This window comes from Macrotis lagotis, chromosome 5 (genome assembly GCF_037893015.1).
Source record: "Macrotis lagotis isolate mMagLag1 chromosome 5, bilby.v1.9.chrom.fasta, whole genome shotgun sequence".
In the NCBI taxonomy this organism is placed as follows: domain Eukaryota; kingdom Metazoa; phylum Chordata; class Mammalia; order Peramelemorphia; family Peramelidae; genus Macrotis; species Macrotis lagotis.
Window position 1 is genome coordinate 230,063,285 of NC_133662.1, and position 25,472 is coordinate 230,088,756.

Consider the following 25,472-nt stretch of genomic DNA (forward strand, 5'->3'; position numbering starts at 1 on the left):
AGAGTTTCTGTTGGGCCTGGAGTCAGAAGACTTGAAATCAAATCCTGAAGAAGACACTGACCAGGGAGGGGACCTGGGCAAGTCACCCAGCCTCTGTCTGCGTCAGTTTCCTCAATTCCTATAGGAGATTATTATAAAGATAAAATTAGATAATATTTGTGAAGCATGTAATACTATGCCTAGTGTATAGTACATAGGCACTTAAGTATGTTTGCCCTCTATCGTTTTCCCACAGATCTCTTAAGAAATACTCTTAAATTATTAGAAGTTGCCCATCAACATTGTTGAGAGACTTTCCTTACTGGGAATTATCTATATCAATGACAAGAGGTTCCTGTGAAACTATTGTATATCTTTGTTTGGTGGCTTGGTGAATCTGTCCTTATCCATTTCTCTATAATTTTTTATACAGAAAAATTAGTTTTGATCAGTGATACCAAATTTAAACAGGAAAAGGGACCAATCAACTACAATAAGGATCCCATTGGGCTAAAGATTGACATAGAGAACCATATATCAATATAATCTATATCTTAATGTATTTTTATTTTTTGTTAAACAGTTCCCAGTTATATCTTAATCTAGTTGAGACACAATTGGAAGTGTTGTTGACTGTGTTTGATACTTCTGGATTTGATGATAATGCCTTTGTTATATGTTTTGAAGTCTGGAGAATATAAGATCATATCCATTAGTTTTTTGCTTAATTGTGTCCCATGATTTTCTTTCTATATTTCAGTATGTGTTAGTGCTGTAAAAAGTCATTTGGAATTTTGATTAGTATTGCATTAAAAACAATTTTTTTAGGAAGTATTATCATTTTTGCTTGTTAACTGACCATTTGTGAACATTGAATTTATCTTCTCATTTTTGATCATTGTAGTTTTAGAATTTTCCTTACAAAGATCATTTGTATTTCTAGTTAGGTTAATTCCCAAATGTATGATGGTTTTTGTTGTTATAAGTGGAGTTTCTTTTCACTATTATTTTTAAATCTTTCCTAGGCAAGGATGCGGATGATTTTGGGGGCTAATCTTGTATCCTTAAATTTTGTTGGACTCCTCACCACTATTAATTTTTGTTTGGTTAAAGCAGTTGATTGACTGTTTTGGTCTCTTTATTTCTAATATTAATTTCTCTAATTTTTTTGCTGTTTTGTTGTAATTGCTAGAATTTCCAATACTACAAACATGGTACAAATGGAAATCATATAGAGTTTGTTAACTTTTCTGTATGGGCTTTATTTTAATTTTGGAAATGAAAACAAAGGTGTGATTTGAGGAATGAATCAGTAAGCATTTATGTTTAGTGGTGTAGTGGATAGAGTATTGGACTTGAAGTAGATCTGAGTTCAAATTTGGCCTCAGACACTGACTAGCTCTGTGATCCTGGGTAAGTCACGTAACCCCTATTTGCCTCAGTTCTTCATCTATAAAATAGGGACATATTGGAGAAGAAAATGATAAACCACTACAGTTTCTCTGCCAAGAAAATTCCATAGAAAAGTCTGCAGGGTCACAGTAAAGTTGGACATGACTGAATAACAACAATGAAATAACTGTGCTAAGTAAGTCCTGTGAATACAAAGGAATAAAAAAAGATCTTTTTTTTTTTTTAATGGTTCTCTTGATAATAGAAAGGACTTAATTTGCATCTTTGTTTTTTGAAAATAAGTAAAGACAGGAAAGAAAATGTGCAATGGAGAGAACACTGGACTTGGAGGCAGAGGCACTGGTCTGCTAATCTGCATGACCTTTGTGGCTGGCCAGGCACTAGGCTAACTGCTGAGGACACAGACAAAAGTGAAACAGATTTTCTTCTTCCATGAGCATATATTTGAAGAGGAAGCCAATTTTCTCTTGAGTAGACATATATAAAACAGCTAGCCAGTAGCTTTGGTGGAGATGAAGAATCCATCCTCACGCAGAAGGTGACTTGAGTTGTCTTCTGTTGTCAATTGAGGACTGGCTGTGAAGAAAGCTAATAGAGGATTTAGGTTTTAGATGAGGTCCTCAGCTCTGTCTGATTATACTCATTCCTTTGGGGAGGACAGATCATGTCATGTCTTAGCAACTCAGTAATGTTTAAACTGTGGATCATGCTTATCTGAAGGTCTATTATATTCAGGATTCTTAGGTAAGTATCTTTTAATCCTTACACAAAACTTGTAGGCTCGTTTTGCTTTTTGAATTTGACCATCAGATATCCACAGTCTCTTGGGGAGCAGAGGACTTAAGTCTTCTTGTATATCAATAACTTAATAACTGCCATTTTTATCGTCTGTTAACACATATGTGGACAGTGACATTTTACTAAGTATATAAAGATTTGGTTATCAGATGAAATTAGCTATAGACTTTGCCTGTATTGGAGTAAGTTTATAGTTCAGTTAAAAGTTAGGATTATAGAATTCTGGAATAGTCTTCAAAGAAGTTGGTATAATCTTTTGAGATTTTTCAGGAATTGATTAGGTAATTGAATTAGATGGTAGAACTAGATCTTCTTACATGATCTTTCATTTTCTGATGATGAAATTACTTCAGGGCTACAACCACATCCCTGTTTTTTACATAAAGGGTGACCATCAAGTAATGGGCCTTGCTTCTTGAGGAATGTACCAGAACTGTAATGCCCAATGTATTTTAAGTAAGTCATTTTGGGAAGTGATTTACTTCACCATGCTGCCATTACTCAAAACTTTTTTAACTTTTGGTCTTGTCTCCAGAGCTCGTTTACAAACCACACAAGAAAATAATTCTGTTATTTTATATAATAATATGTTATATGTTTATATATAATATGTTAGAAAATAATGTTATTTTAATTTGATCTTCTATTGAGTGACTTTTATGTGGCAGACCCTGTGTTAGATATTAGGGATACCTGGGAAAAATCTAAAACATTCACTGTACTCTCAAAGACCTTATAGCCTACTCAAAATATAATTATCAAAATTGAGCAACCTACCTTTCTTTACTGGATTTGACTGTTTCTAAAAAGCAAGGTTACCAAAGAATGACTATCTTCTATTGCTTAAGATATTTTAGCTTTATTGCACAATTGGCAATGTCAAAAAAACATTGTTTCAAAATGTCAAGGCATCATGAGAACCGTAATGATGAGAATTGGTATGATGTATACTAGAATGTTGTGTAAATCTGATGTCTGCTTAAAAAAAAATCATGAATTCTGGGCCTGATGGTCCATCTTACTTTTGCTACTGGGAAAATGGAAATTTGTGATTGTTGGAGCTGGGAGCTCTGAGGGCAGTGGTCTGAGCCCTTTGTGTATCCACCTTAAGTCTGGCAACCCAGGTAGTTCAATGTCCTGTGAGCTAGAGTGCCCATGGAGGGATGAGCTGATTTAGTCTGGAAATAGAGATCATAGATTCCATGCCAGGCACTAATGGAAAAGGGTTTATGAGTAGCTGCTGCTGTTTCAGACTGGATGAGATAAATACAGCCTCAAAAACAACCACCTCCAAACTTGGCTCCTTGCCCCCCCCCCCAAAAAAAAATCAGCAATGTCCTATTTAGTAGAATAAATTTTTATTAAGACTCTATGCAGTGGGCAGCTGTGGTGCAGTAGATAGAGCACTGGTCCTGGAGTCAGGAGTCCCTGAGTTCAAATCCAGTCTCAGACACTTAATAATTATTATTATTAATAATAATAATAATAATAATAGTGTGGACTTGGGCAAGCCACTTAACCCTATTGCCTTGCCAAAAAAAAAAAGACTATGCAGGTCACTGTGCTAATCCTTGGAAATGCAAAGTTAAAAATGGCATAACCCCACCTTCAGATTGCAGGAAGAAGAGCTATATAGAAAAGACACAACTATGACACAGGTTAAGTGGTGGGCTGATACTGTGGGTAGAACATTGGATATGTATCAGGAAAACTTGAGTTCGAATTCTGCCTCAGATACAAACTCTGTGATTTGGGGCAAGTCACTTATCTTCTGCCTCAGTTTTCTCATTTGTAAAATGGGAATAAAAATACCACTTGCTTTGAGGGTTGTTTTGAGGATGAAATGAGATAGTATTTGTAAATACTTTGTAAACCCTTGCTGTTACCATAAAAATCCTAGTTATTCTTAGTGTGTAAGGGTGTTGAAGAGGGATGAAAAATTGGAGTAAAGAAATGGTCACTTCTACCTGGAGTAGAGCAGTGAATTCTTGGAGTTGGCACTTGAGTTTGAGGTAAAGAGAAGGATTTCAACAGGTATTGAAGTATCAGAAAGTCCATTCCAAGCATGAGGAATGAATGACCTTTGTAAATGCAGAGAACTGAAAGGGAACAAGGTGAAATTAGAGAATGGCTTATGGTCATTTGGAAGACTTGTAGGGAATTAGTGTGGAATGTGCTTGGAAGAATAGAGCAGAACTGGTTTATAGAGGGAGAGCCTGAAATGCCTTCTAGCATTTGCATGTTTTCTTAGGCTAGACTTGAGATGACTCGATGGCCTTAGGTCTTATAAAATTTCTTTGGTAATAGAATGGATGAATGGGAGAACCTGGAGGCAGACAAGAGATGATGAGGGTCTGGATAAGGAGGTGGTCCCTGTGTGGAAAAGAGAAGGGACTGTGAGTGCAATGGCAGAATTAGAATTAATAGAACCCGACAGCTGTTTAGGAATGTCAGCAGAGTCTACAGAGAAGAAAAAGGAGCACATATTGATGGGGATGGGCCGAATTCAGTTTTACATGTGTTAGGTTTGAGCTGCCATTGCAACACACATTCTTGTGGAGATGTCTGACATCATTGGAAATGTGGGAGTATATCTCTCATGGGGATAAAAAGTTGGAGGTACAGATTTTGAAGTTCATGTGCATGGAGATGACAGTTGAAGGAGACTAAAGGGGTTGCCTTCTGGGTTGCCCAGAGCTAGGAAGAGAACCATGAAGAAGTACAAGTATGATTGTATGCGGGGGGAAAAAAGTATGAGAAAGACGAGAGTAGATGGGCTTGTGCAAGGTTCTGTCTGGTCCAAGGCCCTAAGATTCTGTGAAACCAAGAGATGAAAAAGAATAAAACAAAAAGGATGTATTCAAGCAAGGTCAAATATAGGAAAATGAGGAAAGAAAAGCTAATGACCTGAGTTTTATTGTGGTGAATGGACCTGAGCCCACATTGCAAAGGAATGGAAAACCTACCCATCCTTCAGGTTGAAAGCCCAGGAAATGACCAGCACCAGGCAGGGTGGATGCAACCAACCTACCAGGCCAACACTGACATAACTAGTGTTTTTCTTTTATAATAAATGCATTTTCCTTTGGTCTCCTCTCTTCCCAGGTATATAATGTTTACATGGCAGGAAGGCAGCTGTGCTCTAAGCGGTACCGGGAATTTGCAATCTTGCACCAGAACCTTAAACGAGAGTTTGCCAACTTTACTTTTCCTCGCCTGCCAGGGAAGTGGCCATTCTCCTTATCAGAACAGCAGTTGGATGCCCGACGTCGGGGGTTGGAGGAATACCTGGAGAAAGGTAAGTTGGTGCTCATGGTAAAGCTTGGGGTCACTTAATGCTCCCATGCACCCAGCTGAGCTTTCTATAACTAGTTCCTGGGCTGTTGGCAGTAGCCTCTAATGAAAGTGAGCCTGTAGCACATTTTTTTTGGTAGTATTTTTTTCTAATTATATGCAAAGGCAATTTTTAGCATTTACTTTTACAAAATTTAGGGTTCCAAATTTTTCTCCTGCCCCTCTTTCTAAAATGGTAAGCAATTTGATACAGGTTATATATGCTGTGGCACATTTCTATACTGGATTTAATAATGATGGGAGCTTTGAAGTATGACTGAAATGCTTGTTTGGTGTTTGATTAATAGTATACTTTTTTTGCTTGCCAAATACTTGACAATAACACACAAATGCATAATTTGTTTTTAATGCATGAAGGACCTTGGTTTTATCACTTACCAACAAACACACTCAAGTGCATGTAATCAAATACACAGTTTGATTCTATATGGGAAAAGTGATTATCTTTGAGACACTGTTGATCCCTGTTAGAGCAGTCCTTGCTGCCTTAGGTCAGCATCCCTATAAAGCAGTGTTTTGCTTTTTAATTTTTTTTATTTTTTAGCATTTCCTTCCCTTTATTTCCCACTTCTTCCCTGTCCTGGTATCCTCGTCTGTGCTATCCCCTCACTTCCATCCTATACTACTGTAGTAGATAGAATTGCAGAATTTGCTATTTTATACTGGATTTTCTTTTGAAGCTTTAGTTAAAGAATTGCTGAAATACTATTTTATTTAGTAAATGGTAGTTTTTTTATATCCTTTTTAAATAACTGTCTTAGTTGAGATTTTTTTCTTTTGGACTTTGCTTTTTTACTTCTACAGTGAATTGTTATCCTAGAGAAAAAAAATCTCTGTAGAAGGTGGTAAATTTCTTCTGTCACCATTATCATTTTTCTAAAATAGCCACTAAACTGGGCTCTTGGGAGACATGAAAGGGTTAAAGTGAGGCGTACAGCTGCCTTATAATTGATAGAAAAGCCTCACAAATTCAGTTACCTCACTGAATCGAAATAAAATCATCAGGGTAATTTACCAGCCACATGAGAGTAAGTCAGGAAATTACCTTCTTTAGATCAAGGAGTGATTTTCCTTCCACTTTGAAGAGAAAGTCAGGTGAAAGGATATGCTCAACAACACACTTAATTGGCCAAGGTGTTGTACAAAGCGGCTCTAAATGCCTGTGGCTTCAGTCTATTCGTGGTTGAAATTGAATTTCACTCCTTTTTTTTTTTTCAATTTTGGTTTGGATTAGTTTTTCCCATCCTCTGAGCCCTCTTGTTTTAGCTCACTAATAGCTAGCAAAGGATAGAAAAAGTAGACCTAATTTTGATTTCTCTACATTCAGAATTGCTTTAAGTCATATAGATGGGCCCATATTCTGCCACTGGGTAGCTCCACATTCATCACTAAAATTCCATCTGCTCAGGGTGGGGGTCCCACCTTTCAGCCTCCCCTTCTAACTGCCTCACATCCACACAGAAGTATCTTTTTGGCTGCTTTACCCTTCACTAAGGTCTTGTCTTTATGTTCCATAGTGTGTTCAATACGAGTCATCGGTGAGAGTGACATCATGCAAGAGTTCCTCTCAGAGTCAGATGAGGTAGGTTGACAACCTCCACAGTGACTATCTGCTCTTTTCTCAGGAACAGTTTGGAATTATAATAATTGCTCTAAAAATACCCCAACTACTTCAGCCTCCTACCTCCCTTCCATTGATCTCCTGCAAGTTCTTCAAGGCTCACCTCATGCCCCACCCCCGTGAAATCTTCTTTGACAATTATAGACCACCTAGACCCTCTCTGTATCTGTATCACAGGTGGAACACCTATCCTACTCTTCACCACACTGATAAATTCTTTAATATATTAGCATTGACTGTGTCTACCTGCTGGGTCTCAGGACTTCAAAAGACTAATTTTATTGATGGAGGTAGTTGCCTATAGAACCCTTATTAGACAATCTTTTAAGCTCTTCACCCTCCCCCCAAAGTTGTAATCATCAGGTGATCAATCTTCTGGTGACCTGCTTCTCTGTACTTTGCTGGACTGGTCTTTGAAGGACAAGAGCCCAGTCCCTTCCCTGACCCCTACTTGGTAATACTACTAAAGTGTGTGCTCTTTTGGCATTACCTTCAAAACATTGGAACCAATGTCATCCCTTTGTCATAGTGAAACCTTAGAGTAGGGTTTTAGTGGAGAATATATATTCCATATTTTCTATTTACTAATTATTTTATTAAGAGACAGCTGTAGGGGTGACTAGGTGGCACAGTGGACTTGGGCATGCCACTTAATCCCATTGCTTGCAAAAACCTAAGAGAGAGGGAGAGAGAGAGAGAGAGAGAGAGAGAGAGAGAGAGAGAGAGAGAGAGAGAGAGAGAGAGCAAGCTGTGGCATAGTGAAGAGAGACCTGGTCTTGGAATGGGGCATATCTGAGGTTCAAGTCCAGTCCCTGATGCATGCTGACTGTGTGATCCTGGGTAAGTCCCACAGGTCACATAGGCACATCTCTGAGGCTCCGTGTCTTATTTGTTCAATAAGATTGTTAGCTCTTGTTGGTAAGTGTGAAATATGCCTTAAACTTTCCTTTGGCCCCTCACATAATGGTAGGCACGAGATCATGTTCCATACTTTTTGATTTACTGCTACTCTGCTAGCCATAACCCCATGTGATCTAGTGCTTCCAGGTGTCAAAACATTTTCCTCACAAGTCCCCTGGGATCCAGGTGTCTGAGGATACCTCCCTACTGAGGTAGAGACTCTAAGGTGTTAAGTGACAGTCCCAGTTATCTCCAGGTGGGTGGGTTCGAATCCAGAACTTGATCAACTCCAAGACCAGGGCCCTCTCTGCTTTGCCATGATAACTTTTATGGAATCATTGCTAAAATTATAAAGTTGACAATTTGATCCTCACAGTAGTATGTGAGGCAGATTAGGTATTTTCTTCTATCATTTTATAGATGAATAAACTGAGACTCAGCAAGGTTACATATAGTGTGCTAAGGGGGCCACTTCTTTAGAAAGTGAACTTAACTAGTGTGAATTTGAGACTGAGTAGAACCCTCTTTTCTAGAACTCTAAGGGAGATCCTCACTAAATATGAATGAAGCCAAAAGGGAATACCACAGGTAAGAAGAAAAAACCATTCCCAGCCATTCTGTAACTTTCATTATCCAAAGGTTCCACTTTTTGGGTCCACTGCCCTTTTTCTGCCTGAGGTAGATGTAGGGTCTACATCTTCCCATCTTCCATGGCCCTTCCCTTCCATGTATTAAGTTTAGGAAGATTCTGACCCTCCTCATTCTTGTAGGAGACCAATGGAAAGCCAAAGGTAAAAAGGCAGAAATATAAAAACTTTGAATTTAAAGATTTAGTCTAATCTTACCTATAGGTTAGTTAGTTAGGATATCTTAAAGAGCTCCTGACCCTTTTCCTAATACTTTCCTTACCTTATCTGAAAACTCTTATGTTTTTTTCTTCTTCTTTCTATATCAGTTTTATTTTTCAAATATAACTTATATTTGTTTGGGAGACTTTTACTATTTGTATTTTGAAATCCCAAATTAATTAGCATAGGGATCATAGTTTTTGGTGCCACTAGCTTCACCCCAAGTGACACCAACTTATTTTTTATTCTAAGTACTCTGTGAGTTTCTTAACCTACCTCCTGCCACACCTCCCTTTCCTTTTATATTGTCTTGGGACAGCCCTTGTTGATATGCTAGTCATCCGGAGAGGAAAGGGTAAAGGACATCAATCAGTGCATGGGTTCAAGGTCCCAGTGGGTGGATCCAGTAAAGGGGATCACAGTGCAAATGAATCAGGTCATTTCCTTTGCTCAAGTCCAGCTGTCCACTGGGGCAGCCACAATGTCCTCTTGTACTCAAAGTTATCTGCAGCCTTATGAACCACCAGTTTCCAAGGATTGCCTCATCACTTTACAGTCTACTGGTGTCTTTGGGCAGGGAGATCTTGTTGGCCAGTCCTGCAAAGGATTGGTTCTCCCCACAATCTGCTTGTGGGCCTCAGCTTCTTCTACTTCTTGCAGTTCTAAGCATTTTATAGGAAGGACTGGCCTATTCATAGAGCTGGAGCTTACTGACAGCTTCATTGCTTTTGTTAGGGGAGGAGGCTCAGAGAAGAAGTGTCCTTTTGAGTACTTTGAGCTCTTTGGGAAGAGACTTGGATTTCCTGCCCAGTCTCTACTGCCTCCTCCCAGCTCTCCGCAGTGTTCCATGTTATTCATTACTTCCTTCCCCCTCCTCCTCCCTTCCTTCTCCTGTATCCTGCACTTCTTCCCCTCCCATTTGTATCATCTTCTTGTTCTTTCTTCTTTAGAATAGTGAGACAGTGTCTCATCTACTTCTAGAATTATGATAGTAGACAAATAAGGAATTAATAGTTAATGAGTCTGACTGACCAAGCCTTGGGATATTAATTTGTGCTAAAAAAAACACTGAGGAACTTTCACATCCTCTTTTCTTTTTCAAAAAACAAACCAAAAAGTAAATCATGGAGTTATAGAAGAATTTGTTGATTATCATTTTTTTTAAAAATTGAAATTTTTATTTATTTTTTCCAATTATACAGTATGAAAGTTTTTCCACATTCATCCACATGTAAATGCACATTTTTAAGTTATGTAATTTCCTTCCCCTCTCCCTTCCCACCCACCCCCCAGTGGTGAACACAGGTGAATATTGTACATACATTGTGTTTAAAATGTTTCCAGATTAGTCATTTTCTGTATGAGGAATTAAGATTAAGGGAAAAGAAAGAAAACCATGAGATAGGAAAGAAAAACATAAGAGAAATTTTTAAAAAATGAATATAGTGTGCATTTAGATAGAGTCTGTAGAGTTTTTGTTTTGTTTTCCTTTCTTGGGATGTAGATAGCATTGTCCATGACAGGTCTCCTAGGGTTGCCCTAGGAGCTGCAGCCATCAAGGTTGTTCAGATCACAATGTTGTTAATATATCAAATGTCCTCTTGATTCTGCTCCTTTTTCTCAACATCAGTTCCTGTAATTCATTCTATGCTTCTCTGGAGTCTGATCTTTTATGGTTTCTTATAGGATAATAACATTCACATACTATAACTTGTTAAGTCATTCCCCAATTGATGAGCATCCCCTCAATTTCCAAATCTTTGCCATTACAAAAAGAACTGCTGTAAATATTTTGGAGCATGTGGAACTTTTTCCATTTTTAATGATTTCTGAATATAGCCTAATATTGGTATGGTTGAGTCAAAGGGTAGGATCAGTTTTATTGCTCTTTGGGTATGGGTTCCATTTTGCTCCCCAGAATGGTTGGATCAGTTCATAACCACCTTGTTGATTATCATTAAAAGCTCTAATAGTGAGGTAGCTAGGTGGTTCAGTGGCTAGAGCACCAGCCCTGGAGTCAAAAGGACCTGAGTTCAGATTTAACCTCAGATACTTAATAATCACGTAGCTGTATGAAAAGTCATTTAACTCCATTTACCTTGCAAACCACCCCTGCCCCCCCCCCCCCCAAAAAAAAACAAACTATAGGAGAGAAAGGTTCCTTTTGACTTAGGGAGGGTAAGATAGCATACTTTATCAGACCAATGGATATTAAGGACTCAGATCTCTGAGTGTTTATTCTATTCCCCTGAGTGTTCAGCCTGGATTTGGGATGACTTGCGGGCTCCACACCTGCCTTTGACATTTATTAACTGTGTGTCTATGGGTGAGTCACTTCATCTCCTCTTCAAATTGAAATAAAAGCATTTGTTGTATCCTCTTCCTCACAGGATTGTTGTGAGACTTACATGGGATAAGATGTGCAAAAGTGTTTGGGGAACTGCCTGAATATCAGTTCTCAGAAGATCTGTTGTTTAACCTCAGTGGTTAAGCAGGGTCAGCTGGAGATTGCCTCATCTAGTCTAGCTTACTCATGCAGGCTAACGATTTGTTGAAGCAACTCCCTCTGGAGGTTTTCTTCCTCAAGGTTTAGACTCTGAATTGATAGGAAAAAAGCAAACAGAAAACTCCACCAGGAAGGTTGTGTAGTCCTAGAATGGGTCTTCCAAGTGTCTTGACAGACATGAGGGTTCATTAGGGTCTCCTCCTCCAAGGACCTTTTAGATTAAATGTTGCCATAGTCTGAAGGAAATTCTTTCATAACCTGTCAGGTTATTGATTCTTAGCGTGTCTTTGTTTCTTCTCTTTACAATTTCCCTTATTTCTGTTTAGGAGGATGGTGATCTACCATCTCTCATGTGGAGATTATGTATTCCAGTTTGAGAGAGCATGACTAGTTCCCCCAAAGAGTTGTCTTGCTACCCATTCTCTCTTTCTCCCCAGAACTACAATGGCGTGTCTGATGTCGAACTGAGAGTGGCTTTGCCAGATGCCACCACAGTGACGGTCCGAGTCAAAAAGAACAGCACCACAGACCAGGTGTATCAGGTAAACAGGAGCCGTGCTGTTACCAAGATCATTGTGAGGGCACCTGTGATTGTCCTTGGGGACGGGGTAGTTATGAACTTCCCCCTCCCCAACCCACCAGGGTTTAGAACTAAATGTGAACAGTCATGGGAATGAATGTTCAGATGAGTGGGGAAAGAGGCAGTGTGTGTGACTGCCATTTAATTGGGTGGACCATGATATCCCTTCCCCTAAGATTCAGGTTGCCTGAAGAGGGGGCCTTCCCTAAGCATTGCAATGTTTTCATGAGGGTGCTTGAGGGTGATTTCTTAGGGGACTTGCCTGTTCAGTGATTTTGTGCAGGCCAGGCAGGATGAGAAGGGGACATTGACCCCTGCAAAACCTGGAAAGCAGGTTTTGCCAAAAGGCATTTTGTGTTGAATGGCCAAAAATCTGTGCTTGTGTCCACACAAAGTTTAACCCTATGACCTACCTCAGTGTTTAGGAATTCATTTTTTCCAACTGTGAATTTTTGTATAAGGGGGCAGAATTCCCCTCCACCAACCCCACCCCACCCCACTCTCACCACTGCCAGGTTGAATTTCCCTCATGGTGACCTCTCCTTCCTCTTATGCTTTAGGCTATTGCAGCCAAAGTCGGCATGGACAGCACAACCGTGAATTACTTTGCCTTGTTTGAGGTGATTAATCACTCCTTTGGTAAGTCCAGTGACTGGTTTGAAGTGTGTTATTTTGGAATTCAGAACTTTTAGTAAATTGTTAGAATAACTCACCCAAGGGGGGAAAACTCAAATATGGGAAACCCACCCTTTGGGGTCCCCTTTGTGGATTGAACAGGTGGCCTCCTTGAGGCCTTGGGGGTGTGAGATTGCTGCTGCTCCCTCCTCTTCCAAGTGGAGATGAGTCTGCAACAACTCTGGGCAGACATTGGGCCTGATTCCCTCTGCTATTCCTGACTGGATTAGTCACAGTTTTGAAGATTATGTCTACTTTTTTTTTTTCCTCCAAACTAAAATTTTAAATCTTTGTTTTCTAGGGGAATAGTCCTAAGAGGAGGAAGTTGACTTTTTAGTTTTTTAATTTAATTAGGGCTCCAAATGCTTTTTCCACAAAGTTTAATTGGGAGGGGGGACTTTTTATTTTCAGCAGTTGGAGGGCAAAGTTGACATAAGACACTCTTGATTTATTGCATGTGTTCATATTCCTAAGCTCCCTCCTAAGAAATTCTGCATGGTGGCATGAGAAGTTCAGGCTTTCAAAAATATTCTTCCAGGAGGTAATGAGGCATGATGGGGTGGGGGTGGAGGGTCCCCAGTAACACATTGGAAAGGAAGTTGGAGGACTCACTCTTACATGACCCTGATCTCTTCTTGTTAAGGGTGGTCTTGTTCTAGGTCAGCACTCAAGTTGCAGGAATAAGGCTAGGAAGAACATGGACAGTGTTGGAGGGAATAAATTTATCTTCTACCTGATTTTTCTGTCCCTAGGTCAGTATGACCTATTGAACTTCTTATAAAGACACATGACTAAGATTACTAGAAACTCGACTCAGTAGCTTATGGATTAAACATTTGAGCTGTTAGAAAGGAAGGCAGAATCATAGTAAAGATTCCCAAGGGGTAGAGTCAAGATGGTGACATGAGATTTTAACAAAGATCTAGAAAATGCATCAGACTGAATTCTGATTAGGAGAATCAATCTAAGCTAGTCCAGCTTTGGAGGTAGACAGTGGGGTCCATGACCACTGGGGATGGGGTCTGGCTAGGAGGGTGTGGTGGCATGGCCAGGGATACATTTGCAGCAGCAGGGAGCATTCCAGCACCCAGGGACTGAGAGAGATCAAGGCAGGGCACAAGGGCAAGAAGAGATCCTAAGAGGTACTATACCCCAAAGAAATTAGAGAAAGAGGGAAAAGATTCATATCCAGGAGATACTTTTAGTGACTCTTTGTAGTGGAAAAGATTTATAAACTGAAAGGATGCTTATCAACTGGATAATCACCAAATTAAGTTATAGTAAATGAAGGTGATGGAAAACTCTTGGCCTATAAGGAAGAGTTCAGAGAAACCTGGCAAGTCTTGTTTGAATTGATACAAAGTTCAATGAACTGAACCAGGAGAACAATTTATGCAATAACAATTATTGTAAAGATGATCAACTTTTAAAAGTTAGTAACTGATCAACACAATGTCCCAGCCACAACTCTAGAGGACTTATAATGAAACATTCTGTTCTCCTCCAGAAAGAGAATTGATAACTCCAAGTGCAGATTAAAGAATCTTTTCTCTTTTCTTCATTTTTTTCTTTTCTTCCTTTTCTCTTTCTGTTTTCTCCCCCCACCTTTTTTTGAATATGACTAACTGGGGAATTTGTTGTGCATAACTATACATATATGTAATGGGTTTTGTTTGTATTATCTTATCAATGTGACTGTTGGAAAGGGGGATGAAGAAAGGAGAGAATTTGGAACTGAAAATAAATAAATTGAATGAAATGAAAGGGAAAGAAGACTTCTGAAGTTGGCACCAGGATCCTTGGATTCTAATCTCAACCTTGCCTCTGTGCTTCAATTCTTCATCTTTTGATGAAGGCAAATCAAGAGGAGGAAGTTCTCTGGGCTATTCTTTAGAAAGACACTGTAGAAATTAAAAGTGCTTTTTGTAGTTTCTGCCTATATACTATTAGGCATGGGAAGGTAGCATTCCCCAGAAGATATGTAATTTTGAAGAGTGCCTTTTGGGATCCACATGGGTGAAAGAACCTCTCACCCATCATAGTGAAAATAATTGGTTGAGAATTGAAACCTGAGAGTCTAAAAATGTCTTAGCTCTTTGAGGAAGAGGCTTTCTTTAATCATGGTCTAAAGACAGCAGCTGGATATAATTTAAAGGGTTGGCCAGACATTTTAACTGGAGAGGATTTGGAGGTAGTTATTGTTGTTAGCAAGTTAGCTACTCAGGTGATAAAGGAAGGAATGCCAGTCAGTTTGTGAAGAGTTGAAAGAATGGGAGATGCAGGTTTGTCAAGCAAACTTTTTTTAATGGTTCTGAAGGTCCTTTTGATGTATCTGAGCTGAGATCCTCATCTCATTTGGGGAATAGTTTCCCCTTCCCAATTGGATCTGTACAGTCTGAATCAGAGAATGTGTAATTTTTTTTATCTCTAGTTCTATAAGCTTTGTGACTTTTCTCTAACTTGTAGTACGTAAGCTGGCTCCCAATGAATTCCCCCACAAGCTCTATGTCCAGAACTACACATCAGCCGTGCCAGGCACCTGCCTGACTATCCGCAAATGGCTCTTCACTACAGAAGAGGAGGTTCTTTTGAATGACAATGACCTCGCAGTTACCTACTTCTTCCATCAGGTGAGTGTTTTGGCCTTCTTGCATGGCTCTTGACTTTCTTTCCCTTGGCAGGTAGTAGATAATAATCTCAGTCTTTTGACTGGTTGATTAGACTTGTGAATGATCAAGCTGAGGACAGCTAACACGAGGCTCCAAGCTCTGAGACTAGAACTTTATTTTATTTCATTGTTAGGTCTCCTCCATCAACTAGCAAAGTGCTTTGTAAATCTGCACACCTCAGATATTCAGTGAACAATATGGAGAGAAGGGGTCTATTGAGTAACACTTTGAATGACAGACTAGGAGTTCAGGTCAGTTTCAGTAGGAAAAAGAAGGATGGCAACAACACTCGATGGCCATTCCTGTGAAAAATACTTTTGGGCTTAGTTGACTTCAAGTTCATTGAATCCAGTAGTATGATGTTGCAAAAAAAACAGAACAAAAAACCTGATTTTTGGCTATGTATAGACTTTAATTTCTTGAATACAATCCAGTATATATTTATTAAGCACTTACTATGGCCAAAAACTGTGCTAAGTACTGGAGATACAATTAATAAAAAGAAAGACAGCCCCTGCCTTCAAGGAGCTTAAAATCTAATGGGGGTGGGTGAGAGGCAGGGGAGACAATTTTTAAAAAAGGAGGCAGGAAAGGGGACAGGGGGCATCTTGTCTTGTGAGGTTGAGACTAGGCAGATGCAGGTGTGGGTGCAGAGTGGAAATTTTCTGCCCTCTCTAAAGGAAGAAATTGGAATGAGTTTGGTATTCTACCTTACAAACCCTCTAATCGGGAGAAAAGAGGCTAAGGGAGGGAGAGTTGCTAAGATCAAAGGGAAATAGGAAAGCTAGGAGAGTGGTGACTCAATTTCCTCAAATGTAAGATGAAGGGGATAGGTTAAAAAGGTCTCTCTGGTCCTTTTTAGCTCTGTGTGTTGTTGTATGATTCTGTAACTGGTCCTCAAAAAGTATAAACTGCTAGTAGGAAGTGTGGTCAGTAGTGTTGGGGGAAAAAAGTCAAGGAAAATAAGGACAGATAAAGGGTTTTATTTGGTTGTCTGTGAGGTTACTGTTAGTTTTAGAGCAGTTTCAGAACAGCAGTAGAACTGAAACCAGATTGCTTGGAATTGAGAAAGTGGATAGAGAAAAAGTGGAGGAAAACTTCCAAGAAATTTAACAGTGAAAGGGAGGAGAGATGGGATTGTCAGAGGAAGACTTTAAGAATATTTGGGAGGGAAAGCTAGATGGCACTGTGGATAGAGCCAGATCTGAAGTCAGGAGGACCTGGGTCCAAATCCAGCCTCAGACACTTAATAATTACCTAGCTGTGTGACCTTGGGCAAGTCACCTAACCCATTGTTTTGCAAAAACCAGAAAAAAAATATTTGAGAGACCTGAGCATGAATGAAGGCATTTGGAAAAGAAATGTTGAAGATACATGTGAGAGAGGTGGCTTGGAGGTTCTTGGAGTAGAATGAAGATAATAAGCTTACAGACGCAGGGATTAAAGGTTAGTCTTAGCAATAAAATATCTTTTTTGACTGGAAGGAAAATAAGGAAATGGGTGATGATACCAAGAACATTTAAGACGTAAAGGAAGAGAATTTTTGTCTAGGTCTTTTCATTGGAGTAGGAGTGCAGGTACTTGCAATAAGACAGAAACAAGATCTGGGACATTCACTCTGGGGAGTGAGATGAGTTGATAGGATAGAATAAAAGTATCATGCATCAGTGAGTAGCCAGCTGAGGTTATCCACCCTTGCTTCTTAATGCATGAAATCAGCTTAATCTTGCAGCTTTCTCCTGCTCAGGCCTGGAGAGTTAGCAGAGAAATCCTATGTGGGGCTCCCTAGGGATGTGTGGATTCATAGGTTTAAAACCTATGAAGGTCAATGAGGATAAGGTAATTAGCTATGAAACAGCAAAGCATGGGGGTCAAGACTGTTTATGTTGGAGTGAAACTCGAATAAGGAAGGTGAATTAGAGGAATAATAGGTCAGTTGACCCAAGGCACATGGGGAACAACTTTCAAGATATCTGTGAAAAGAATAGAAACATTACTAATAGTGTTAATGCCAAAACAAAGTTAAAAGAGAAGACATTTGCAACTACCAACCTATTTGACTACTTTCTTATCCATCTAAATTTTGTGAGAATGGTCTGCCTATATGTTGAGGGTATCCTTGATGAAAACATGAGAGAGAAGAAGCAGCCTTTGGTTTTTTTTTAAATATTTTATTTGCTTTTCCAACTACATACAATGGTGGTTTTTAAACAATCATTTTTTTTGCAAAGTTTTGAGTTTTACATTTTTCTCTCTCCCTCCCTTCTGTTCCCCTCCCCCTGACAGAAAGCAATCTGACATAGGCTATACATTTATAACAGTACTAAAAAATAGATCCATATTGATCATGTTGTGAGAGAAGAATGAAATCCCAACAAGAAAGAAAACATTAGAGAGAAAAAAATGACATAATACGTAAGACAGCTTGTTTTTTAAGGTTTTGCAAGGCAATAGGGTTAAATGGCTTGCCCAAGGCCACATGGCTAGGTAATTATTAAGTGTTTGAGGCCGTATTTGAACTCAAGCACTCCTGACTCCAAGGCCAGTGCCTTATCCACTGTGCCACCTAGCCGCCCCCATAAGACAACTTTTAAAAATTGAAGATATTAAGTTTCAGTTTTCGTTTAAGCTCCACAGATCCCTCTCTTTGGATATGGATGGTATTCTCTATCACAAGTCTTTTAGAATTATCTTTTGATTATTGTGCTACTGAAATGACCAAGTCCACCATGGCTGATCATCACCCATGTTGTCAGTGTGCACAATGTTCTTCTGATTCTATAAGTATTTTTTAAAATTTATTTAAAGCAATGGAGTTAAGTGACTTGCTCAAGATCACACAGCTAGGTATTTATTAAGTATCTGAGGTCAGATTTGAACTCAGGTCCTCCTGACTCCAGGGCCATTGCTCTATCCACTGTACCACCTAGCTGCCCCCCTGCCGTTCTTCTGGTTCTAGAAGTGAACTTTCATAAACAATTTTTTACAAAAAACTGATTTTCAGTCTCACAGTTGAATAAGTAGTGTAGGGAATAGAAGATAGACTATAATTATTATTGCTTGGTTATCACTAAATCTAAGACTTCATATTAGAGACTTTTCTCCAACAACATGTTCTTCATATATATGTTAAGATTATACAGGATGTAATTTTAAAGGTCATTTAATTATCACTGTTAAATGAGGTATAAACTAGACTTGGTAAAGGTGTTTTTCAATATTATTGGGGATATCTTGGATTCCTTCTTGACAGTGAGATACTGCAGATGCTCCTGTCTGTGAATGGCAGAGTACTAGAATGCTACAGGTATCTAATGAAATCCAAGACCATGCCATTTCAGTGATCCCAAACTCTTCTCTGATGTAGAAACCCTCATTGAAACTGTATGGCTGTGAATTATTCAATACCATGGTTCCAAAAGAATCAAAATCTACAGGTGACCAAGAGGTAAAAGAAGACGTTAACAGTTATTAGATTTTTAACACCTCACCCCAGTGGCTGTGTGCCAGAATGTGCCTGGAAAAGCAGGTGGATGATAGAGAAGAAAGAACAGCACCATGTGGAGCATCTACAAAATAGTAAAGACTTAGAGGATTGATCTATCTTCTATGGAGGATTTCTGGATAAATGTGGATATAAATCATAAAATTGGAAAAGACTGTTTTTAAAAAAATGAATATTTTATTTGTTTTCTAATTATATACAGTAGTAGTTTCTTTTGCAAGGTTTTGAATTTTGCAATTCCCCCCCCTTCCCCCAACAGAAGGAAGTCTGATAGTCTTTACATTTGTTTTCAAGATAGGTATATATCAAAATTGAATGTATTGAGAGAAAAGAAAACATTTCCTTATAGAAGAAAGAATACATTAGAGATAGCAAAGAAAAGACTGGTTTTGAAGAGGTGCCATTTGCATCAGGTCCCATAATCCTGGCTCATCCATCCACTGAAGTGGAAGAAGAAAACCCTTTGTAGCTGGTACCTGATTGGTTGGGAGAGAGATCCAGGCCCAGTTCCTGCCCTCAACAAGTTTATGGTCTCAAAGGGCAACATATCAGGATAGCTAAAGAAGCAGCTGCTCTGTCAGGGACCTGGTTCAGGTATGGTTCCTGGGTCTTCCTGGTTCTGTGAACCCAGGCAGCTCTCTAGGCCTGCAAGGTACAGAGATGATGCTGATCCACTTGGAAAAGAAAGTGCCTGCACAGATGTTTCAGATTAAAAAATCTTTTAAGAGTAAATTTATGTATTAAACAACAAAGTGTTGGACTGAGGGTAACAAGACCTGAATTTAGATCCTGGTTCTAATACTTAGTATTACACATCCTACTATCTGTGTCCTCAGCGTCCTCTCTCTGTGAAGTGAAAGTAATACTTGTACCACCTACCTTACTTACACAATTGTTTTGGAAGAAGGGATTAGGCAAAGTTTTTAAAAGTGCCATAGAACTGTATTTATTTTTATCTGTAGATGTGTTGTTTCCTCTCAGGAGATTCTAAGTTCCTTGAAAACAGGGACTATTTCTTTCTTGTCTTGGCATTCCCATCAATTAATATGGTACCTTGCATTTTAATAGCTGCTTAATGATATATGTTTGCTGAATTTAATGATTATTTCATACACAAAGATAAGTAAAATGCAAATTAGAATGTGATAGATATTTCAGTAGTATAGAGTTCTCGGAGAGCATGTAATGAAGACAGCATTGCCAGGAGAGGAGATCGGGGAAGGATAAATATTTGAGTTGGTCCTTGAAGAATGGATATAAAATGTTGATAGATGAAGATGACCAAGGAAGGGAAAGGATGTGCTCCTTGGAAGATGAGTTGAAGCTCAGTTTACCTGTAGCTTAGACAGTGTGATGGAGGGTAATGTAAAATAAGACTGGAGAAGTAGACTGGAGCCAAATTATGGATAGTCTTGAATGTTAGGCTAAGAAGTTAAGAATTTTTATCTAGTAGTTGATAATTATTGAATTATGATTATCATGATTGTAAAAATGATCAGAATGAATAGAATAACTCTGGAAATTTATCTGTTTCTCCATTTTTCTAAAGACCTAACATTACAATCTTTTTTCTTTTCCCTTCTCCTTTCTTTTGTTTGGATATTAGGCTGTTGATGATGTGAAAAAAGGTTATATCAAAGCAGAGGAAAAATCGTACCAGTTACAGAAGCTGTGTGAACAGAGGAAGATGGTTATGGTAAGTTTATATTTCGGGGTGGCTAGGTGGCGCAGTGGATAGAGCACTGGCCCTGGAGTCAGGAGGACCTGAGTTCAAATGAGGCCTCAGACACTTAATAATTACCTAGCCGTGTGGCCTTGGGCAAGTCACTTAACCCCATTTACCTTGCAAAAAAAACCCTAAAAAAATAAAAAAAGTTTATATTCTCCTTAATTCTGAGATTGAGCAACTCAAATGACAAAGCCTCTCACACCAGTGCATTTGGAGGGGAACAATGTAGTCCTGGTGTTATAGCTCAGACAAGGGAGGTGGGAGATGAGTTTTTGCCTTGACCCTACTGCTAATTCATTGTTAGATTTGGGGTGATCATTTGGTGTGCTTGGTTTGTCCCTCTGCATAGAGGAGATATTCAGACTGCCAAGAAAAAATAAGCCTTGTGTAAGGGATATTCCAAAAAATATCTTCTTAGTCATTGTAATTGGGACTTTCCCATCATTGATGGGTTTGTGACATTTTCCTAAGACTCAGTGCAGAAGGGGATGGCCAAAAATATACAGAGAGAGAGAGAGAGAGAGAGAGAGAGAGAGCAAGTGAGCAAGTGAGAACTGCTCACGTCCTTGCCAGAGTTTGTACCCCAATTTCATTAAAATGCATCTTTGCTTTCCTGGACCCTTCTCAAGCTGAGTTTCAGTTTCTGTTGAAGGTAGAATGTAAGATAATGCTCTTAATCCTGACTTCGCTAAGAGACTGAAATCAGGTCTAAATGATAGCTTCTCATTGCTAAGGGTCCTTTGCAACCCAATATCTTTTGCAGAGCTGACAGACAAGGAATTTCCATGTAAGTCTGGGAATTAGATGAGGGGAATGCACTTCGTGAGTACTTTTACTACCTGGTTTGACCCTCGGCAGGCTCTTTGGGGAATTTAAATTCCTTCCCAGTGGACCTTGACCTACTCCCCAGAAGCGTTCTGCTCTGTTAATCCTAGAGTCTCTGCTCTAATACTGTGCTTGCTTACCTTGATGAATATTGAACACTGGTTAAAACAACCCTTAATATATTTTTCTCCTTGAGAAAAGTGCTTTGTAAGCTGCAAAGTAACATAAACATGTGAGTTGCTATTATTGTTTAGTTTGAGGTGTTCAGTAGTGTTTAAGGCAAAGAATCCACTCTCAGGGTCTTTGGCTAAAACTTTCAGGACTTCTAAGAGGAAAATCAGATGATGTTAATGAACATCCACAACCCTCCCCTGAACATGGTGGTAAACAAAATCCCACTTTTGTCCTGAGAAACTCTGGGTTTGTCTCATTTTTTTTTTTTTTTTTTTTTTTTTTTAGAATTTTCAAGGCAATGGGGTTAAGTGGCTTGCCCAAGGCCACACGGCTAGGTAATTATTAAGTGTCTGAGGTCGGATTTGAACTCAGGTACTCCTGACTCCAGGGCCGGTGCTCTGTACCACCTAGCCGCCCCCTGGTTTGTCTCATTTCTAAACCTCTTATCCTTTGACCAAACTTATGTCCTTTCTCTTTCTAACTTTTATGAAAAATTACATGCCATCAATTTCAGGCCACTCTCCCCACCCTCAAACACATACACCCCCTCAGAATAGACATTCATCTTAGTATGCTTGGACTCACTGATCTTAAACTGACCCTCTGAAAACTTCTTCTTGCCTCCTCACCAAAGCCCAGGGTATTCTTGGTTTTCATCTAGGTTATGATCTACAATGTCTTCCTCAGCATTATTCCTTCCCAAAGGGAGACTGATGGCAATAACTCACCTTTCTGCAAGCACTTGGAGATTGAACAATCGTTTTCCTAACAATACCCCTCTAAGCTAGGGAGTACAAGGATTAATTAACTTCTTCCTTTTGCAGATGAGGAAACTGAAGTGGAGAGAGGTTAGAGGACTTCCTGTTGTCATATCTGGGTTGGTTGTCCAAGGGGACTTTGGCCTTAGGTCTTTCCTGCCTCAAGGGCTATCCCCGTGTCTACCCTTCTCCATTGTTTCCCCTTAACAAAAGAACACAGGCAGAACCAGCTTTAAGGCTCCAAAAATGCTCTGTCAACTGTAGAAGTCTTAGCAAAGCATTTTTCTAGCTGAATCTGCTTTTTATTCAGCTCTTGGAGAGCTTCTGATGACCATGCTGAGAGGCTGGATCTCTAGCTCCCCAGATTCAAGGCTAAACTCTGTCTGTGAGTACCACAGGAGGGAGGGGGTAGGGAAGAGAGTGGCACCAGAGCCTCTACTCCCCAGCCTTCTGCTGTGGCCTCCCCTCAGCTTCTTCTGTCCTCTAAGGCGCCTTTATGATTCATTTTTGCTTGGTTTTTTTAATCTGCATGGAATTGTTTTTTTTACTGTACAATTTCAATTTTATTGGAGAAATGTTTACATAGTTATCACAATTCTCAGAAAGTCAGAATAGGCTAAAGCCAATATCTGTAATGCCTCCTTTGCCGACTTGGACAACCTTGATAAAAGGTTCTTGTCATGATTGTTGTCCAAATAAAACTCTTGTATATTCAAATATGTTTAATAGTGAATGAGTCCCTGAAGTGGTTAATTTTCTGCATGGAATTGTTAAGTGAGGAAGGAGCATATTGGGGGATTTGCTTAGGGCTCTCCCCTTCCTTAGGGAAAGCCAGCCCAGGTGATATTGATAGGTGCCTCCGGTACAGTTTGTTGACCTCCTCCCATTCCAGAGAATTGTGACTTTGGGTGGTTGTTGTTCCTCCTTTCCCTCGAGCTGCCAGCTTCACATGCCCTTCCAGCTTGTGTTCACATTCCCAATTTTCCATGTCTCCTTGATGACATTTGACTGAGGATGTGAAGGCTCAAGGGTGTTGAATGGAGAGACCTGACAGAATCCAACAGTTTTTCCTCAGCCTTTTTCACACAACACTTCTTACTTTCCTTTACAAACACAAATATATTTAGTTGGGGAAACACCTGAGATCAGGATCCTGGGCTGGAAGAGAGCTGGGGACATGGTCCTGAGGGGTCCTCCCCCCCAGAGGCAGTTTGTGACACCGTGCCCCTGTCTCAAGAGACAGTATCAGATGGACGCTGTGTCTGGACTAGTGGCAGTGTGACTGCAGTCAAATTTCTTCACCTCAGCAGCTCAGTGATGTCTGAGTGACAGTGTTTGTTGTCTGCAGACATCCATTAGAATTTAATCCAAGCATTTTTAGGAAATTCCTACAGGGAAGCCCTTAACAGCTCCATCCCTAGGATGCAATCATTGTCATAATTGAGATTGCTAACTTTTCCTGAGGTGGGATAGAAAGCAGAGAGGGGGCAAACTCTTTTACCTGGTCATCCTTAATAATGGGATGCTCTCGATTCCTGCTGGCCCAGCTTTGTGTAAAGAAGAATAAGTGACTTGAGGTTCCCTTGGAACTCTAGGATTTTGGACAAGAGTGCTCCTGAAGGGGTGGCTAGGTGGTGCAGTGGATAGAGTACCAGCCCTGGAGTCAGGAGTACCTGAGTTCAAATTCGGCCTCAGACACTTACCTAGCTGTGTGGCCTTGGGCAAGCCACTTAACCCCATTGCCTTGCAAAAACCTTAAAAAAAAAAAAGTGCTTTTGCAGCTGACTTCCCTGGCAGCCTCTCTGAGACCTGGAGAAATGATGAGAGGGTGCTCATGAGTTGTAGAAGTCAGAGTAGATGGCAGGGCTCCAGGTGCTGGGAGACTTGTGGGGGGGCACATTCTCTCAGTCTCTCCTGCTTTCTTTCCTCTTAGCTTCTCTATAGGAAGTTGACTTCCCAGTGATACAGCTTTCCCTCTTCCTCTCCCCAGTACCTCAACATGCTTAGGACTTGTGAGGGCTACAATGAGATTATCTTCCCCCACTGTTCGTGCGACTCTAGGCGGAAGGGACATGTCATCACAGCCATCAGCATCACGCACTTTAAGCTTCATGCCTGCACAGAAGAGGGTCAGCTTGAGGTGAGAGCCATGCAGAAGCCTGGGGGACCCAGGGGAGATGTGAACTTGAGGCCAAGGTCATTGGCCGAGCTTTGAGCCTTCCCCTTGGAGGAGAAGTGAATCCCAACTCTGTTGACTGGCTGGTGAGCTGGCAGGAGAGTTCCATTGCTTCCTGGCTTTATTATCCAGTTCCACTTTATTCTTCCTTCCTGGCCAACCTGGCCTTCCCCTTCTCCAGCCCCTCTTCCCTTGCTACCCAAGCCAGACCCCTTTTGTTAGATCATCTCCAGCTCGGGATTGTCAACTCTCCTTTGACCATTTTGCTCTCTGATGTTCAGAACCAGGTAATAGCTTTTGAGTGGGATGAGATGCAGCGATGGGACACCGACGAAGAGGGAATGGCTTTCTGTTTTGAATATGCTCGAGGGGAGAAGAAGCCTCGATGGGTCAAAATCTTCACACCATATGTGAGTGGATGAACATCGAGTTGAGAATCGGCCTCCACAGTGGGGAATGGGGAATAGTCTCACCCTCTGTACCTGTCTGAGGCCCAGAACCCCAGGTGGATTCTTGAGTCAAACTCAGAAAAGGGGGTAGACAGAGTTTAGGTCCTCTTCTCAGTTGGTCACAAAAAGCAGCCAGGGAAGCACTGGGAAGGGAATCTTTCCCAGCTGGGTCACTCTTTCCCAGTAGGTGCTGTTCACTTTTGTTCTTCCCTGGGAGGGAGTTGGGCAGGGGTCCTGGCATGGAGGAGGTGCTGAAGGAGGCTACTTTTTTTTCAGTTCAATTACATGCACGAGTGCTTCGAGAGGGTCTTCTGTGAACTCAAGTGGAGGAAAGAGGTAACTCAGCTCTTCACATTGTGGGGGCAGCAGCCTGACCCCCTACCCTCCTTCCCTCTCTTCCCACTGCCCCCTGGTAGTTCACATTGCAGTGTTATGAGAGACACTGGGATGTGCAGGGCAGGAAGCAGGCTAAGCCAGTAAAGCCCCCACCCCGCCAAGACTCTGTACCATCTT

At 40.3% G+C, this 25,472-nt stretch overlaps 1 protein-coding gene across 1 annotated transcript in view; it reads left to right on the forward strand.

The window, feature by feature from the left end:
- Window positions 1-25,472, forward strand: part of SNX27 (sorting nexin 27) — a 70,133-nt gene that overhangs the window by 40,210 nt on the left and 4,451 nt on the right. Inside the window, exons 3-11 of the mRNA XM_074188847.1 lie at window positions 5,296-5,488; window positions 7,062-7,126; window positions 11,857-11,961; window positions 12,560-12,638; window positions 15,141-15,304; window positions 20,455-20,544; window positions 24,325-24,474; window positions 24,792-24,920; window positions 25,236-25,295. Of these exons, the coding sequence (XP_074044948.1) occupies window positions 5,296-5,488; window positions 7,062-7,126; window positions 11,857-11,961; window positions 12,560-12,638; window positions 15,141-15,304; window positions 20,455-20,544; window positions 24,325-24,474; window positions 24,792-24,920; window positions 25,236-25,295 (1,035 nt within the window). The remainder of the gene's footprint in view (window positions 1-5,295; window positions 5,489-7,061; window positions 7,127-11,856; window positions 11,962-12,559; window positions 12,639-15,140; window positions 15,305-20,454; window positions 20,545-24,324; window positions 24,475-24,791; window positions 24,921-25,235; window positions 25,296-25,472) is intronic.